The following is an 18923-nucleotide window of genomic DNA, read 5'->3' on the forward strand; positions in this document are numbered from 1 at the left end:
AGCCCCATCACCCTGGCTTCAGAGCTTCCTGGCTAGCCCTGCCTTCCTTCCCAGGCCTCTGTCTGCTTACCGTATGTGAACTCTGGGCGTTAAGTTGTTGGGCTGACCTGTCATTCAATGATGCCTAAATGAGGGGTCCTCGGTGCTCAAGGACCTTCAGCCAGGAGCTGTGGGGTTTCAAAGCTGCCATGTCGAGGGGTCCCAGTATCTGATTTCTGCAGTTGCAGCCATCCTGGGGGCCACGCAAGGTGACATTCCTCTCCTGAAGGTTTTCTCTCCAACTGCCCAAGGTGTCCGCAGTGGCCAGCAGGTGACGAGAAGCTGCGTGGCCACCCTGCTCCAAGGAGCTGCCCTGCTGTTCCCTCCTGTGGGTTGTTGGGGCCACTCTGCAGGTCCACAGCAAAGTCCTTTTCTACTCTTGAGTCTAGTTCCCAGCCCCTGTAACTTCCATTTCCCCAGCTTAGCAGGTGCCACCATCCCAAGGGCCAGAAGGGTACTCAGTACTTTGCCTGGGGAACTGCAGGCCTTGATCTGGCCCCCCGCTCCTCCACTCTGCTTTCCGCCCTGAGATGCTCCCCTAACTGTATCCTGAGGGCCAGGGGAGGGAGGTGATGGCAGGTTTTCCCATCTGTGCTCACATCCCCAGGGAGCCACCAACCCAGGGACTCACATTGCTCAGTCAGCAAGAGTATGGATGGGGACCCCAGGATCCCCCAGTCACACCCATTGCAGAAGAGCAGGCTGGCCCCTGAAAGACCCAGGGAGAGATAGTTGGAATAGAAGGGAGGGGGCAGCTAGGAGGAGGCCCAGGTGTCAGGGTGACACCCTGAATCTCAGAACCGGGGTGTTATGGTGACACCTCGAATCTCAAAACCGGTCGGCTGGTGTTTGGGCCCTGGTCTTGGCTCTGTGAGATGATCTGTAAAGCACTCAGCAGGCATGGCCCCCAGAAGATGCTCAGCAGGGCCTCGGCTCAGAGTTCAGGCTGCCCATGGTTTTAGGAAGAATGCCGGTCAATTTTGTCATCATCCTGATAGCTTGAACTTTCTAAGTGCCTGCTGTATGCCAGGCACTTTTCTAAGCAGTCCATACATGTTTGGTTCTTTAATCTCTCAACAGCCTCACGACTTAGGTACTGTTATTGCCCCCATTCTATAGTTGAGGAACCTAAAGCACAGACAGGTTTATTTATGGTGTGCGACTTTCTCTCCTGGGGAGGGTGCCTTCACCGAGAGGGGGCTGTGTGTGCAGGTGTGTGGGAGGGACAGTTGGGACCCTGCGCCTCCAGGCTGATGAGTCTCCTGAGAGCAGGTCTCAACCACAGTCCAGAGTGGGGCAAGCCTCACCTTGCTCAAGCAGTGTCAGCAGAGCCTCCGGTGGCCTTTCCTGCCATTTGGTCCCTATGCCTGGGGAGGTGGTGTTTAAGGGACAGGTGTTTCTGCTGTTGGGGAAGTCCCACCTGCTGCCTCCACTGGAGAAAGTGACCCGCCACTGCTGGGTGACAGCGAGGGGAGCCCCTAAGTCCCAGGCAATGTGCCTTGCAGCTCGTTCCTGTCCTTGGAGACACTGCCTGGGGCCTGCTCAGCTGAACTGTGCCCCTCGCCTGCTGCAGAGACAAGGCCAGGCTTCTTTTTCCCTCTGTACGCCGCACTCCCAGGAGTTGGGGTTGGTCTCCAAGGCTTCTCCCCTCAGTATCAAACATGCAGGCCCCACTCAGCTGGCCAGCTCCAGAAGCCCTTGGTACCCCGTGCCAGCCCTTGCCTTGATTTCTCAAACTCCCTTTCTCTTTAGCAAGTGGATAAAGGCATATTGACTCTGTCCTGGGTCCACATCTGGGCTCTGCCACTTGCTACAGAGTAACCTTAGCCAGGTCATTCTCCTCTGAGCCTCGTTTTCCTTATTTGTATAATGAGGGCCAAGGTCTTCATCTGCCAGGGCCTGGTGAGGGGCAGCAGCAATAGGGAATAAGAGACCCTCTGGCAAACTCTCAAGTCCAGGACAAATGGCTCTTGGGATGATCCTGGACTTAGTGAGGCTGGCAGAAGTGAAACTCAGCCTGGCCCAGCCCCTAGATGCTCACAGTCTGGCAGATGAGACGTCTGTGCACACACGCATCACATGCACGCACTGTCATCAGCCAGCCTTAATATCTTTCCTGAGCTGATTTTGTTTGATGTTTTGCCCAAGTGCCTCCCAGTTCATTAGCACCACCATTCCCAACCTCACCTGATTTTAAGATTCATTTGGAAAGCTGGTTAAACAGGACAGATTCGTGGCCCCCCCACCCTTGAAAATTCAGTCAGTAGGTCTGCATGGGCCCAGGGATCTGCATTTTTAGCCAGTGTCTCAGGCAGCTCTGATGTTCCCCGTGTGAGGATTCTGGTCATCCACTAGTCCCTCCTAAGATCCCAGAGGCTTCAGCAATGAATGACTTTACAGATTATGAGGCCCGTTTACAGGTCAAGAAACTGAGGTTTCCCAAGGAGAACGTTGAAGTTTATCCAAAGTTGCAAGTTCTGAATGAGAGTCCAGTGCCTGGTGAATGGTGGGGGTGATTTTTGCTGGAGGATGCTAAACGGAAGAGTCTTGGGCGGGGAGGAAGGGCGTTTGCGGGGAGGTGACACTTGGGCCAGGGTCTTCAAGGTGGGTGGGATGTACCTAAATGTGAGAGTACCCACAAACCAAGCAGACTTGAAAGGGGCAGTGCCGGAGAGACTCATGGTGGGCAAAAGGAGAAATAAGGTGGCAGAGATTGGGGGCAAGGCAGACCACTCTAGTGAGCCTGGGATTCTAAGAGGAGAAGTTTAGATTATTATCTAGGCAGCTGGGAGTCACTGAGAGTTCTTGAGCTGGGGGCTGACATGGCAGGCATTTGGGGTTTGCTAGAAACAAACCCAGCTAAGCAGGTGGGAGCAGAGGTCAGGGCATGCCTCCAAGGAGTTTCCAGTGGGTGGTGTGGCCTCTTGGGCCACACCACAAGTGACAGGCCATCAGAAGGTACACCATGTTCCCAGAACCCCCGAGCTTAAGCTAAATTGCAATGGAAGGTTGAGGGAGATGGCTGCCACTGGGGGTTGCCCTGGGAGATGGCCTCTGCACATAGGAGACCACAATTGAGAAGTGTCAGTCCTCCCTGCAGCCTAGCCCCACCCGAGTGTGGATTTTAGTGCTGAGCTTTTCTTCTGGCTGAGCAATAACCGCTGTTAGGCACCATCTTGTAGTGCTGGAAGTTGCTGCCACTGCTGCATCAACAGTTGCTAACCTGATAGAATTAGATATGAGCCTCATCCACCCAGGTGTGGAATAAGAGTTTACGTTCAGCCTCTGACATCCACTGTGTCCCACCAGGTTGGGGTTATCGGGAATGTCCCGCCCTCCACCACATCTTTCAGGCCTCAGTTTCCCCTCTGTGAAATGAGTTCCCTCCAGCTCTGATGGGGCTGTCTGTGGAGGAAGCTAGAGACTGTAGCTTTGTTTTGTCATTGATCTGCTGTGTGGCCTGGGCCTCAGTTTCCTCATCTGTAAAATGGGCTTGGATGTGGACGTGCCAAGACCTCTGAAGCCCCACTGTGAGTCTTTAATTTTGTGTGGGATCCCAGGGTCCCCTGGCACTTGGCAAACCTTTAGGGGCAGGAAAAATTAACTTGAAAGTCATTATGGGAAGATGCTCAGGAATGCACGTATCATTTTAATGAAAAGTGATTTCCTAAAGATTTGGGGTTTATCTGTAGAGTTTTGACCATTTGATGGGAAACTGTGCTCAGATGTTGGGAGCATATCCTGGTCCACCCTTCCCCACTGTCCACAGCCCCCAGCATCTGTCATTGCAGTTTGCTCTGTCGCCCTCGTAGAGGAGCCCTCAGAATGCCTGACTTGAAAGGCTGTCCCTACACGGAGTGTCCCCGGAGCCCTGAGCCCTAAACATTCCGTCTGAAAAATCCTCATCGTGCTGGGCCTTGTATTAATACCGGATGTCAGGAAGCAGGCCCCGGGTGACTGGGGAGTAACAGACAGTGACAGTATGGGCTGGGAACGCAGGGACAGAGCTGTCCTGGAGGCTGTCCCATCAAGGCTGTGAAGGGTGTCTGCTCATTAGGCAGGGGAAGAGTGTAGCGGGCTGAGGGCACAGCACAAGCCAAGGTGTTGGGGCTTGAGAAGGCACAGCGTGTGCTTCAGCAACCCTTGGGGGTCTTGGGCTGGTTCTGGATGGTGGAGGGGGCCTAGGAATCGGCTTCAAGATAAGTAGAGCAGGCCCCTGTGCTCCAGAACACAGCGGGCACCAGTGACCGACAGTGCTAGTTCCCCACCCTGTCTTGCTAAATCCCAGGCTGTTTGGTTCCTCTAGCACCACACTCTGGTCGAGTTGAATTTCTGAGTCCGAGTGAGGTGGGGCGGAGGTAGGAAGGAAGAAGAAAGTCTACCCTCGTCGGGGAGAAAAACATGTTTAAAAGAGGAACAAGGAGGGGGAGGTTGTTTGCAAACATTTAATGAGGTAGGAGTTTCACATACTGTAGATGGGATATTGTGCCCATTTTAGAGAGGGTAACACTGAGACTGAAGAGAGAAGGTGACTTGCCCAAGGCTGTACAGCAGAGCGCCCTGGCTGGTTTCCATGGCACTGTGGCATCCGGCAGAGCCCTGGTGGTCCAGCTCCTGCACGCGCACCCTTAGCTGAATCTGTCAATGGGGCCTGTATCCTTCCAGTTTCTATAGAGCAAGGGAGAGGCTGCCCTCTGTCTGCTTTTCATAGCCAACAAGGAGCAGGGCTTTAAGGTTCTTACAGCTTAAAAGGAGAAGATCAAGGAAATGGCAACCAACCTTTCTCTTTTCTTGAGTTTCTTTTTTGTGTCCTCCAGAAATAATCCTGGGCTCTGCAGAGCCTGTTTCAGGCTCATGGTCTACCCTACCCCGCCCCCATTTCCGGCAAAACCAGGCTGAGGGCTGGGCTGCTAGCGAAACTGACAGCAAGAGTGACAGCCCTGTAATGTCGCTGGTGAGTCAGTGCCAGGAGGTGGCTGCCTGCTGACTCACCCACTCCTTCCGCAGGCTCCAGGGGCCCCTGCAGCAGCCTGACTCCAGCCAGCCCTGGGCCATGGGGGAAGGAGATGGAAAAGGGGCTTGGCTCCCTCCGACTCTTCACCCAGCCCCTGCACCCTGGAGCAGGGCTGCAGGCAGTGTGGCAGCTGTGCTGTTATTGGCCTAAACACATAGCGACAGGAAAACAACCCCAAAACTCCAGCCTCAAGAGCAAGTCCAACAGTGCACAACTTGCCAGGTCAGGAGCCAGGCTTTGCAGAAGCCCCCATGTACGCAGAATCTACAGATGGGGTCACTCTTGGCCCTGCCTCTGGCCATGGAAACAGGCCTCCAGGTACCCAAGGTAGGCATTTCGTGGTCCTCCCTGAGCTCCTCTTCCTCCTCCAGCCCAGCTGTGGGTACCGAGTGCCCGGAAGTCTACTGAGTGGTGTCCAGGGTCCCCTCAGACAGCATCTCAGGGACTTGACCTTCCTCTGTGCGTCCAGGCTGTTAGGCCCAGCTCTCAGGGGCTCTTTGACCAGAGACGTCTTTGAAGCCTACCCTTGACCAGACACGGAACCTCCTCCTTCCTCTGAACTTGTAGAATAGTTTTTGCTTCTTTAACAAAACGAGCCCCCCGCTCCTTCTGTAGTCGTTAGTACTGTGAAGGTGGGAAGATGACCCAGTACCCCTGTGGTGGCCCTGGGCCAGGCATGTAACAGGTGCTCCATCAGCCAGAGCTCTTGTTCCCTTCCACCACCTCCCCCAGGGAGAATTGCCCCAGGTAAGCGAGCGCCTGCTCAGAGTAGAGTGGGCAGATGACTTCCCAAGAGCACATCACAGCAAAGGGTGACCCTGTTCCTTTCAAAGCATGGCTTCACCCATGGAGCCGGCAGGGTTTGGGCTTCCTGCATGAGGATGTTGTGTTTGTGCCACCAGCCTCAGGTGTTAGGTCCTTGGCCAAGGGGAAGACATTCTGGCCACCCACCCCACAGGTTCTCAGCTTATGGTGAGGAACTCAGGCGGCCGAGATGTGGGGTTAAGGACTCCACAGGCCCCACCAGAAAGTGTTAGCTGGGCACAGCAGCTCACATCTGTAATCTCAGCACTTTGGGAGGCCGAGGCGGGCGGATCACTTGAGGTCAGGAGTTTGAGACTGTCCTGGCCAACATGGTGAAACCCCGTCTCTACTAAAAATACTAAATAATTAGCCAGGTGTGGTGGCACACATCTGTAATCCCAACTATTCAGGAGGCTGAGAAACGAGAATCCCTTGAACCCAGGTGGTGGAGGTTGCAGTGAGCCGAGATCGCACCCTGCACTCCAGCCTGGGCAACAGAGCTAGAATCTGTCTCAAAAAAAAAAAAAAAAAAGTCACAAGTGCCTGCAGGGAAAATTCCAACATGGCCCTTAAGTTTCCTTTCAGAGTAGAAGGGAAGAGTTGGCCAGGTGGTCAGGGACAAGCCAGGGCTTTTAGCCAAAAGCATTGAGCCCTCACTGGGGCAGCACAAAACTTGGGATAAATCCAAATTCTAACTCTGGCCTTGGGGGCCCCGTCCCCTCTTCCTCTCTGCCTGCTGGCTGTCTGTGTCTTCACTATGTGTACCATGGCCCTCTTTACACCTGCTGTTCCCTGCTCTTAGAATACCGTTCCCCCAGTTCTTTGCCATGCAAGTCTCAGCTTCAGTGTGGTTAAAAGCTTGTTCCCTAAAGCTGAGCTTCTGGAGTTGAATCCCAGCTGTATGACCTTGGGCAAGTGGCTTCACTTCCCTGGGCCTCTTTCCATCATCCCAGCTGCCGAGGAGTAAGTGAGTGAGTTGGTGCCTGGAAATGGCTTGGCACAGGACCTGCCTACAGTGAGTCCTCAGTGAGCTGCTGCTGTTATGAAATGTCACCTCCACAGAGGGGACTGCTTTGTTGCCTTCTGTGTGCTGGGCACTGTCGTAAGTATTTGTTCATTTGTGTGTTTAGTGTCTATCTCCCCTTCTTTAGGTCAGCTTGGTAAGTCTCAACCACTGTCTCCAGTTCCTAGGACAGTGCCTGGCACATAGTAGGGCAAGCCACTGCTTGCCAAAGCCACTCGAACCCTTGTTCTAACCCTGGACCTCTGAGCTGAAGAGGGGAAGTGACTTGGCCTGCATGACCCAGCTTTCTGACCTCGCCCACTGCCCTTTCCCCAACTTAGCTGCTTGGGCTGTGCTGTGGGGCACCTCTGTTTGGAGTATGGTGTGTGCCCCAAGCACCTTCATCTGGGGCAGCGCCAGCCACCCTGCCTCATCCCGGCCCTTCCCAGGCCATCCTGCCACTGGGAGCCTGCCATGCCTCCACCCCTCCCCCTGCAGCTGGCACGGTGGCACTCTCACTGCTGCCTCTCCTCTGCTGCCAGACTGTGGTTCTCTGAGGCTTTGGGCCAGGTCCTGCCACTTCCAAGGAGATGATAAAACAGTTTGGACCTGGTCCCCAGACCTTGTGTTCACCTGCCAATGTTTTTATGAGGGGAAGGTGACAAGTTGGCTGTTGATTGAACTCATACCATACCTCACCACCCCCAGTGTTGTTCCAGAGGCTTGTTCTTTGCAAAACCTGCTCACTGTCATCCACTCTTCCCCAGCAAACCACAGACTAAGAAGAACTACCTGGTCTGGCTGGTCCCCATCAAGAGGTCACCTTGCCCCAGGGTGGCACCAAGGTCATGGAGTTGGGATGTGGGTGCACATCCTGGCCCACTATCCTGTAGCTGTGGGACCTGGGACAAGGCTTCCCCTTCTCTGAGCCTCAGCCTCCTGATCTGTGAAAGGCAAGGCTGATGAGGCTGGGGTTGAGGTAGAGGCTTCTCTGCAGGTTGAGGGCAGAGTGTGATCTCGGCAGGAGGCTTCTAGCGGAGGTCGGGAGTCTCTGAGGGTAGACCTGTATTTTGTTGGGGTGGAGGTTGCAGTTAAATCAGGAGAGGGGAGGACCTCACCCGAGGATGCTGAACCCCAGGTAGGTAACAAGCCCCTGTCCCAGAGACGGCATGCCGAAACAATTTCCTCAACAGAATTCACTTTCACTACGGCCAGAAGATTTTTGCTCATTGTTTCGACTTTGTTCCGGGCAAAACAATGCCTGGCTTCCTGGATGACCTCACCGGGACAAGCCATTGGGGCTGTAGGCCAGCCTGGTCAGCGTCTCCGCACGAGCCCATTCTTCCCTTTGCCACAGCCACCTTAGGTGACCTGGGGGCAATCGTGTGACCAAAGAGGACAAACTGGCCACAGGCTGAGTCTGGTCCCCCTCTGCATTTGTGTTTGACCCAGGTGGTGGTTTAGAAACTGAAAAATGTGTGTGTGCATACAACCCAGATTTCAACATCTCTCGAGAAGTTGGAGGATCCAGCCCTAGTGGGCCCCAGTACTAAAGGCACCTGCAGTAGGGGGAGCTGAGGAGAGCTGCCTGTGAGAGTCCAGACTCCTCCTGTCCCCTGGTTCCCACTCTTCCCTGCAGCCTCCCCACCCCAGTGGACTCCTGTCCTTTGCCTGCCAGGCTTCTGGAGGCTTTGGAGCTTGCCACGCTTGAGTTAACCTTTCCTTGGGAGCAGATAACCAACAGATACAGACCACATGATACAATTCAATGATTCAGTCTCTTAAAGGTATACTTTTAAAATATATATAAAAGAGAAAAAAAAAGCCTTTGATTAATTTCCACTTAAAACAGCTACTCCACTTAGAGTGGTGGAAAGCACTTCTACTTTATTATTATTTTTTTCATGTCTTTAGAAACAGGGTCTTGCTCTGTCACCCAACCTGGAGTGCAGTGGCACGATCACAACTCACTGCAGCCTCCAACTCCCGGGTGCCAGTGATCCTCCTACCGCAGCCTCCTGAGTAGCTGGGACTGCAGGTGCACATGACCACACCTGGCTAATTTTTTTTAACTTTTTGTACAGACAGGGTCCCACTGTGTTGCCCAGGCTTATCTGGAACTCCTGGCCTCAAGCCATCCTTTCACTTCAGCCTTCCAGAGTGTTGGGATTAAAGGTGTGAGCCACCACGCCCACCCAGGAATAGCACTCTTAATAACAACTCCCTTTTTTTTTTTTTTTTGGTGCTTAATGTTAAACACTAGGGCCAAGGAGGGTGCCCTTGGCAGGCATCACTGATAGATCCTGGCCATCCTGCTCGCTGAGCCTTTACCTAGCCCAGAATCTATGGAGACAGTGGTCCAGGGAGCCCCATCAGAGCTCCTTGTTTGCTAGAGGAGGGCTCCAGTCCAGCACGCCATCTGTCCTGCCTGAGTCTGTGCTGTTTCATCAGCTGGCCTGGCCCAGCCCTGTGGCCCTTGGCACTGACTGCTCCCCAGGCCCTGTCCAGCCTCCTGAGCCCCGTCTCCATCATGTGGCCCTTCATTTCCCTGTTTGCCCTTGCCTAGTTCCCCAATTTGTCAGCCGGCTTGCAGCTGGCTCTTTAAAGACACGAGACCCCGTTTCATTTTGTAAAGCAGGTGACCCATAGCAGCTGCAGTGGTTGAGAACATGGACTTCAGAGGCAAGACAGACCTGGGGGGCATTTGGAACTCAAGTGGCCTTTTCCTCACTGCATGACTGTGGACAAGTGACTTCACATCTCTGTGCCTCATCAGCACAGGAAGGATGGTAGCAGCACCCACTGAGGGGATTAGCTAAGAAAATGAAAATGTGCTTGTAGTCAGTGCTCTTTTTAAAAAGATACATATTCTGCTTGTATATATGGTCAGTGCTTAATAAACACAAGCTATCTTTTTCTTAAAAGTAACTTTTTTTTTTTTTTGAGACAGGGTCTCGCTCTGTCACCCAGGCTGGAGTGCAGTGGAGCAATCATGGCCCACTGCAGCCTTGACCTCCGAGGCTCAAGTGATCCTCCCACCTCAGCCTCCCGAGTAGCTGGGACTACAGGCACGTGCCACCACACCCAGCTAATTTTGTGTAGTTTTTGTAAAGATGGGGTTTTGCCATATTGCCCAGGCTGGAAGTTTTAAAATTGATAAGTAAAAATTGTATATATTTATGGTGTACAACATGATGTTTCATATCTGCATATGTTGTAGAATGACTAGATCAAGCCAATTACGTATCACCTCACTTACTAAGCATTTTTTTGTGTGTAGTGAGAATACTTAAAATCTACTCTCAACAGTTTTCAAGTATACAATATGCTATTAATTTTAATCACTATGACACCTTGACATACATAATAGATCTATTGAACTTACTCCTCGTGCATAACTGAAATGTTGTGTTTTTTGACCAGCAATTCCCCAATGCCTCCAACCATCCACTTTTTCTTTTTTATTTATTATTTTATTTTATATTATATTATATTTATTTTATTTTATTTTATTTGAGGTGGAGTCTTGCTCTGTCACCACCAGCCTTAAAAAGTGCAGTCATGCGATCTCGGCTCACTGCAGTGTCAGCCTCCCGGATTCCAGCAATTCTTCTGCCTCAGCCTCTCGAGTAGCTGGGATTACAGGCATGCATCACCACACCTGGCTAATTTGTTTTGTTTTGTTTTGTTTTGTATTTTTAGTAGAGATGGGTTTTACCGTGTTGGCCAAGCTGGTCTTGAACTCCTGACCTCAAGTGATCCGCCCACGTTGACCTCCCAAAGTGCTGGAATTACAGGCGTGAGCCACCACACCTGGCCCACTTTTTCTTTTGTTAAAACAAACACAGGGTATAATGCTTGCCACAAAGTATAATAGAATTGCAATGTGACTGGCAGTTTTTTTGTTTTTTTTTTAAGCTACTATTTATTGATCAATTGGTATGTGCTAGACTCTGTGCTGAATAACATTAGGCATTATCCTACTTAGTCCCTGGTCTTGTTTTTACCCTCATGTTTTACTGGTGAGGCAGCTGAGGCACAGCGAGGTTGTTACTTGCTCTGGGTCACACAGCTTAGTCATGGCCTCAGCCCAGAATCTGGCTCTGGAATGGGCAGAAAAGTGAGGAAAGGAGAGAGACGCCTGCTGTGGAAAGGGCAGGGCAAGGGGTCCAGCCAGGCACTTGATTCCACAGCAAGCCTAATGCACGGGGAGTTGTTTAGGCCTCAGATTTTCCCACCTGTAGAATGGCTGTCATCCAGGTCTCCTCCTGCCCTGTTCTGGGACTCTAGGAGCTGCTTGCCCAACCCACAGATTAGCTTGCTTAAGCCCCAGAGGTTTGTGAGAAACCTGAACCAGAGATCTTTCTTAAAGGCCAGCTATGTGCTTGGCAGTTTGGGGTGGGAGAAGCAGGCTAAATAGGAAAGAGACAAGGACCTGGCCTCTTGCTAAAAGCATGGCAGAAGCTCCTGAGTTATGCCATTGTTTAAATCATTCTTCTCCACCAGAAAGAGACGTGTAGGACACTGGTTGTTAAATTGAGAAGTTCAGGGTCTGCAGGATGGCAGGGCAGGTGCAGAGAACTCTCGAGCCTCTGGGAAGGTTGCCTAGGAAAAAAGAGGCAAGGGCTTGGCTTCCCCCAGAGCCTTGGACTGAGGTGGTAGATGCTGGGGGAGGCAGCATCTGCAACTCAACCCAGAGTCCAGCTGGCTGGTGTTCAGGGCACTGGGAGGGAGACAGAGCAAGATGTAGGGATCCCCATTTGCAAGCAGTGCAGAGACCTCCTCTTTCTAAGTTTTGCTTTGCTCAGTGCCGGAGGCCCAGGTGGCCAGGTGGGAACTCTGGCCTTGAGCCTCTCTCTCCTTTCTACCCGTGTGTGTAGCCTCAGCCAGGCTGCTTACTTCCCTGCGTGAGCCTCAGCTTCCTTTATCTATAAACTACCAAAGTCTCTTCCACAATAAGAGTGTTGGAGAATAGGAAACTGTGTTTATAAACAGCTCAGCCCAGAATAAGTCCTCACAAATCTTAATATTAAACCGGGAGAGAGCAAAGGGAAATTTCATCAAGCTGTGGCATCGCTGGCACAGGGCTGCATCTGGCTGCGTGTATGCCAAATCTGACCAGGTGATCTGCAGTTGGTTTCAGGCACGGCTGGCTCTGGCTGTCACCTCTGGAACACAGAGACAAGGAGAATATTTAGCTGGGCACAGGGGGAGGCTTCATCCCAGAGCTACTGTATCAGTCAATTCTAATCACTTGTAGCTGTAATAACCAAAGAGGAAGCTCTTAAAATGGGGAATTATGTATCTCGGCTGCTGCAAAATAGCCCTGGGCCTGGTGCCAAGGAAAACAGCCCTTGTCGGCGGGTGCAGGGATGCCTGTGGAGGAGGACTCGCTCCTGAGCACTCACCGCGCAGTGGGGTGGCCAGTTGTGTGTGTGTGGATGCTGGGGTGACTGGCCTAATTGCATGTTTGCAGAGGTGCATGGAGATACTGCGGGGGGCTCCCTGGAGGGTGTCATCTGAGGTCAGACAGAGCCGCAGAGGGACAGTGGAGGCTGAGCTCCTAAGGGCTTGGATACATCATGGTCACTGTTACTCCCAGCTGAGTGACCTCAGGGTGTCTCTTGTCATCTTTGGGCCTTGCTGATCGCACCCTGGGGAGGATGAAGGCTTTATATGCCCCAAGGCCAGGGGTGGACTGGATAGTAGTGATAGCAGTAATAAGAGGAGATAGTCACAAGTCATAATAGTAGCTGCTGTGTGTGGAGTGTGTGCCATATCCTGTTTTAAGTACCTTCTGTGTACCCCCCTCATTTAACCCTCAAAACACTCCCACAGGGAGAGAGCAGTTACCCCATTTTACAGATGAGGACACTGAAGACTAGTGGGGTTGAGTGACTTGCCTGAGGTCACCTGTTGGGGAAGTGGCTTTCAGCTTCTGGGTTGAGGCTTATACTCCAGTCCCCATAGGGGCCAGGATGCCTGGGGCAGCTCCCTGCCAGCTCCAACATTTCCTGTGGCTCCAACAGCCAGTGGGAAGGTTCATAGGGGACTGAGCCTGGGCAGTAGGAGGGACTAAAGCAGTTCTGTGTGGCCCATGTCCCAAAGAGAAGGGGAGAGGGAAGATGGGGGAGAGCGTTGGCAGGGGTGCGTGCTGCGACCTAGCGGGCCATGGTGAGGAGCCTGTGTTTTCTTCCAGGGGTGATCAAAGGGTTGGGGGGCATGAGGACCTGATTCTGCTTTTTAATCTGCCTTTAGCTGCTGCATTGAGAATAGATCGGGGCGGGCAGAGTGGCAGCAGGGAGACCTGTGAGAAGGCTGCCACAGATGCCAATGCAAGGACTGAGGGGCCTGTAGCTCGTGGTTGCCATGGCGACCGAGAGATGTGGGTGGATGCCAGGAATGTACAGGCGGGTCTTGCTGGAATGGGCTTCTTCAGGAGCAGGGCTGCTGGCTGTGTGTTCTTCAAGGCAGGTGGACCTGTGATTGCAGCCCCTATAGGTGGAGAGGTGGGTGCACCTTAGAAATGAGGAGTAGGGAGACCCCCACCACGCCAGGCACGTGACAGGTCCCCCACTCTGCCCTGTTCAAAACCCCCATCCCCATCCGGGCTCAGCCCCAGGTGGTGGGACAATGGGGTCCTGAGTGTAGAAGGGGATGGAGGCTTCATTTTGTAGGAAACCAGAGCCTAGAGCAAAGGGACTTGGGAAACCCCAGTTGCTCCTATTCCATGTTTCTAGAGGGTTCTCTGAGTGTTAGTGTGGCAAGTGGGTCTGTGTGCCCAGAGGGCAGAGCCAGGACTCTCAGGGTAGCCACAGTGAAGCAGACCCCAGCTCCTAGCGGGGATGGACTTGGCCCATCCCAGCTGCCAATGAAGTCATGAGCTTCTGGGTGAGGAGGCTCCAGGGTCATTTCCTGAGAAACACCTTCACTTGGAGGGAGTTGAGTCTCACATCCTCCAATTATGCGCCCACCGAGCCAGCCCACAATGGGCTGCCCTGATAACCATCGGGGGGCTGTGCGAGTCAATGCGGGAACAATGCTGGCCGGTAGGACTATTTTTACAGTAGCCATTGGCCTGTCGAACCCCGCGCCCGGCCCCGAGGGAGCAGGGCAGAGAAAGGCAGCACGGATGCTCTGGCAGACAGAGGAAGGGCTCCATGAGCTGCCCGGAGGCTTCAGGAAGCCTTTCTTGGTCTGTTGGCCGCCAGATAGTGAAACAATTGGGGTCCCCCACCCCAAGCCAGGGAGAGGAAGGAGGTGTGGGGGAAACCGGGGTTTTGTTGTGCTTTTGTGCCTCTGTTCCTCGAGCACAGCCCCTGTGGGCCCAGCATCTGGGGCTAAGCCAGCACATCCCCTCTCCACACCCCAAGTCCTTAGGCAGCTTCTGCCTCACCCTGCCTGCAAGGCTCTGAGGCCAAGTGACTCGCCTGGTCACAGGATTGGTAAAGACAGGGTTTGCAGTTGTCACCAGCTGTCTGTGGATGCCACTCTGGGATCCACCTACCCAGCAGCTCTTGCCTGACACTCTACTGTGTGCCAGGCATAGTGCCTGGCTCTGGGACACAGTTGTGAGCAAGGCAGGTGCAGTCCTTTTCCCCAGAAGCCTCTATACAGGTTGAGGAAATAGACGACAGGGAAGCAAGGAATTGAACAGGATACTTTCAGGTAGTGTTTGGTTCTCTGATGAGAAGACAAACTCAGATGCCCACTTGAGCTAGCCAGGTGAGTGTGTCCTGAGCCAGGTGGTGAGATGGCCAGGATGTGGCCGTGTGACAAGGTGGTCACATCTGCTCCAGTCAGCGATCACCATGAGGAGTATGAGCTTGCTGTGGTCCAACCTTCCAGTTTTTCAAGAGAACTTAGAATTCTTGACTTTTCTCTGAAATCTGATTATTTCAGTGTTGGCCACCAGTTTGATCATGAAGACAAACAAGTTGTGTCCTGGACTGCTTGGCTCTGAGTCAGCCACTTCTGCTGTCATCCTTTTTATTCTGCAGATGGGGAAACTGAGGCTCAGAGAGGGGCACGTAGGCCCAGTAGCTCTGGTTTTCACAGCTCATCCGTTTCCTGTGTCCCTCTGTTACGTTGTTGTTTTGTGGGTCAGCTCTTGAAGGCAGGGGACCCAGCCTTGAGCTGTTTCCTCACACTGTGGACTAGGACTCAGATGCTCTTGGTAACCCTTGTCCATTCTCAGAGAGCCAGGGGTGTCCACCTTCTGCGCAGACGGCCGCCCTGGATGTGACTGTGGCCCTCGGGGCTGAGCTGCCAGGGTGAGTGAGCACTTGGGGACCTTAGGAAGTATAGAAAGAAGAGGCTCTGGCCTGGCTGGTGGCAGACCTCCCTCTAGACTGGGGGCCAAGCACAAGTGGGCTGAGGGTAACCATGAACAGCTCGGGGGGCTTAGAGATTTCACCTTCTCTGGGGCCTCCCATTAGCCAAACCCAATAGGGAGCCGGAGAGCAAGGGAACCTGGCTTATAGGATCTACAGGGTCAGCCCCTGGAATCAGAGCAAGCCAGAGGACGGTTGGAGAAGGGTGGACAAGTGGGGATTAACAAGCACTCTTGGCATAATCCTCACCAGTGCAAATCCCTTATTTTTTTCTGCTACAGATGTGACTGGTTAATAAATTGCAAATCTATTTCATAAACATCCATTCTCAATACTTGGGTGGCAACCCATTCTCAAATATTGTTTCCATTCCAGCCTGAAACCCCATTCCTCGTTCATTTCCGTCTATCCGTTTTTTTAACTTACAGTTATAAATGGTCATCTCTGTGGGCTGGACACTGTGTTAAGGCATTTGTGAAATAGGAACCTCCAATTTTTTTTTTTTTTTTTTTTTTTTTTGAGACAGAGTCTCGCTCTGTCACCCAAGCTGGAGTGCAGTGGCCGGATCTCAGCTCACTGCAAGCTCCGCCTCCCGGGTTCACGCCATTCTCCTGCCTCAGCCTCCCGAGTAGCTGGGACTACAGGCGCCCGCCACCTCGCCCGGCTAGTTTTTTGTATTTTTTAGTAGAGACGGGGTTTCACTGTGTTAGCCAGGATGGTCTCGATCTCCTGACCTTGTGATCCGCCCGCCTTGGCCTCCCAAAGTGCTGGGATTACAGGCTTGAGCCACCGCGCCCGGCCCTCCATTTTTTTTAATACAAATCCAAATTTAGAAAATAGTATCTGTTAATTTCTACAAACTGCTTGCAGGCTGTTATTTGGCAGATGCCTAGAACCGCCTGGGTGTGTTGTGTTTTGTGAAACACAATGCTAGGGCCGGGGTGCAGGTTGAAGTATGACACTCAGATGACAAACATGGGGGCCCCTGGTGCTTCTCTTCAGCAGGTGCCCGGGGAATGGAACCTGCCGATTTTGTGGGTTGCAAGTGTCCATAGCCTGAATCTTGAGGTCCCTGGTCCATGAAGGGGTCTGAATGACTCCCAATGTTGCTGTCAGAGCATTGGACAGACAGGGATGCCAGGCCGCTTGTTACAGGCCTGGGCAGGTGGGAGCCGGCTGGTGGATAAGGAAGCAGAGATTGTGTCTGAGACACACAGGCAGTCCCTCATCAGCTGCAGGATGCTTCTCTTTTGTTCCCCATAGAAAGCAAGGAGATGGCCACCAAGGAGAAGCTGCAGTGTCTGAAAGATTTCCACAAGGACATCCTGAAGCCCTCACCGGGGAAGAGCCCAGGCACGCGGCCTGAGGACGAGGCTGAGGGAAAACCTCCGCAGAGGGAGAAGTGGTCCAGCAAGATCGACTTTGTGCTCTCTGTGGCTGGCGGCTTCGTGGGCTTGGGCAACGTCTGGCGCTTCCCGTACCTCTGCTACAAGAATGGTGGAGGTGAGCTTGGGCCGGGCCACAGGGAAGCCCCTCCAGAACAAAGCGGCCTTGGAGCTGGAGGCTGGGACTGGAGTGTGGGTGGCCTTTCTGTGCCCTGCTTTCCCTGGCCCCCCCTTGACCTCCATGAGGTCAGCCTGCCATGCCCCTGCCAACCCCATCCTTAGAGACAGGGAGTAAGCCCGACTGAGAATCAGGGTGCTATTCTGCGTTACCTTGAGCAAGTCCCTCACCCTCTCTGATCCTCCAGTTTGCCATCTCCAAAGAGGCAGGACAAGGCCAGGCTCGTGTCTCCCAAGCCCCAGACGTTCACACACCTCCTTATCTATCCCCCATGTCTACTTGCCTCTGACTGTTTCTTTATCTTTCCTTTAACATTCATGTTTGCTTTTCTAACTTTACCAAATGTACTCCAGAAAGCAAACTCTGTTTCCTGCTGTAAATGGAAAACTGGTACCATTTGTCATGTTCCAAAGGTATCCAGGAATAGAAAGTACAGTGAAGATATTTTTTAAATGTGATGACTGCGCTTGGTTGGGTTGATGAGTTGGTTGGTTTGGGTTTTTGGATTTTGGTTTGCTTTTGTTGTTGTGTTTTTGCCTGCTGAAGGCTCTGAGCAGGAACCCTCTGACAGGTCTTCTGTGACGGGGTTGTGTTGAGGTCAGGCAGCACCTGCTGATGCTTTCTTGCTGGTGCCATGATGAGCTTGAAGAGAACTGGATAGGGAGGAACTGCTCACTGCTGGTGACTGCTTGCTGTCAAAGGCTTGTGTGTCAGCGGAGATGGGCATGCCTTGTGCTGCCCACATTAGTAGAACCACCTTTTGGGGAATTCTCCCTTAGAGCCTGGTTTCTTAACCTTTTGTAGGTCTCAGGCCCCTTTGGGACTCTGATGAGTGTCCTAGACGCTCCCCAGAACAAAGCACATACACTAGACCCAAGTTGCCCACAGTTTCAAAGGGTTTATGGACCCGCTGAAGCCATTAGTGGACACCAGGTAGGATCCCCTGCCCCGATGCTTTGCCCCCCCGATTCTTCCCCTTGGTCCCACCCCCACCGGAGATGCCTACCCTCTGCCCCTTACCACCGCACCCTTGCTAGCTGGTGCTTCTCTGCCTCCTGTCCTGGGCAGGCCTGGGGAGGGTAGGTGAAGGCCCCAACAAAGATGCGACATTTGAGTGGGTCTTAGAGGCCAAGCAGTCCTTGTTCAGAGGGACAGATGTGGAGGAGACAGGCAGGCAGTAGGCATAGCTGACATGAAGGTTCCGAGGCTTGAAGTCCCTGATAGATTTGATGGTGAGAGGGAGGGCACAATGGAAAGGTGAAACCAGCTGGCCAGGTGGGCAGGGCCTGGAGCATTTCCCACCAGGTCTAAGAGTTTGGCCTTGAGCCTCATGCCCCTCATGCATTCTCTCTGGTTCCATTCACTGGGAGGGCTTGGGAGCCTTCTGCATCAGCACTGCCATGGCCACAGTCTCACCGTTGCCCATTCTGCTCTCTGTAGGTGCGTTTCTCATACCGTATTTTATTTTCCTGTTTGGGAGCGGCCTGCCTGTGTTTTTCTTGGAGATCATCATAGGCCAGTATACCTCTGAAGGGGGCATCACCTGCTGGGAAAAGATCTGCCCCTTGTTCTCTGGTGAGTATGGGACAGAGGCCACTTGGGGCCTGGTGCTCATCAGTTCCACACATTTTTATTGAGCACTTATTGTCTGCCAGGTCCATTGGATCCTCATGCACATCACTTAGCTCTGTGCCTGACAGAAGATAGCAGCCAGTACAGTACCAGTGTAATGCAGATGCTGCTGCCTGGGAGTATGGGGAAAGGAAATGTGGCAAGTGCCTAGCATGCAGTAGCTACTCAGTCAGGCCCAGCATGCCCACTTCCCTAGGTTGTTGCATAGAGAAGCCTGCAGCTGCTCTGTTCACAGTAGCAAAGACATGGAATCAGCCTAGGTGCCCATCAGTGGTGGACTGGATAAAGAAAATGTGGTGCATATATACCATGGAAGACTATGCAGACGTAAAGAATAGCAATATGGCCTTTGCAGCAACATGGATACAGCTGAAGGTTGTTATCCTAAGTGACTGATGCAGAAACAGAAAATCAAATACCACGTATTCTTGCTTATAAGTGGAAACTCAACCTTGGGTATACAGGGACATAAAGATGGGAGCGGCCGGGCGCGGTGGCTCAAGCCTGTAATCCCAGCACTTTGGGAGGCCGAGAC

General features: G+C 52.8%; 1 protein-coding gene across 3 annotated transcripts in view; it reads left to right on the plus strand.

Annotated features, from left to right (window-relative positions):
• SLC6A6 (solute carrier family 6 member 6) overlaps positions 1–18923 on the plus strand; it is an 87938-nt gene that overhangs the window by 25622 nt on the left and 43393 nt on the right. For 2 of the 3 annotated variants that reach the window (XM_033210802.1, XM_033210801.1), the window contains exons 3-4: positions 16457–16696; positions 18197–18331. In XM_033210802.1, the coding sequence (XP_033066693.1) occupies positions 16468–16696; positions 18197–18331 (364 nt within the window). In that variant the 5' untranslated portion in view covers positions 16457–16467. Of the gene's footprint in view, positions 1–5010; positions 5381–16456; positions 16697–18196; positions 18332–18923 lie in introns of those variants that run through there. The other variant, XM_033210800.1, reaches the window with a different exon arrangement.

Source organism: Trachypithecus francoisi, unplaced genomic scaffold, assembly GCF_009764315.1.
Source record: "Trachypithecus francoisi isolate TF-2019V2 unplaced genomic scaffold, Tfra_2.0 Lachesis_group0, whole genome shotgun sequence".
In the NCBI taxonomy this organism is placed as follows: Eukaryota; Metazoa; Chordata; class Mammalia; order Primates; family Cercopithecidae; genus Trachypithecus; species Trachypithecus francoisi.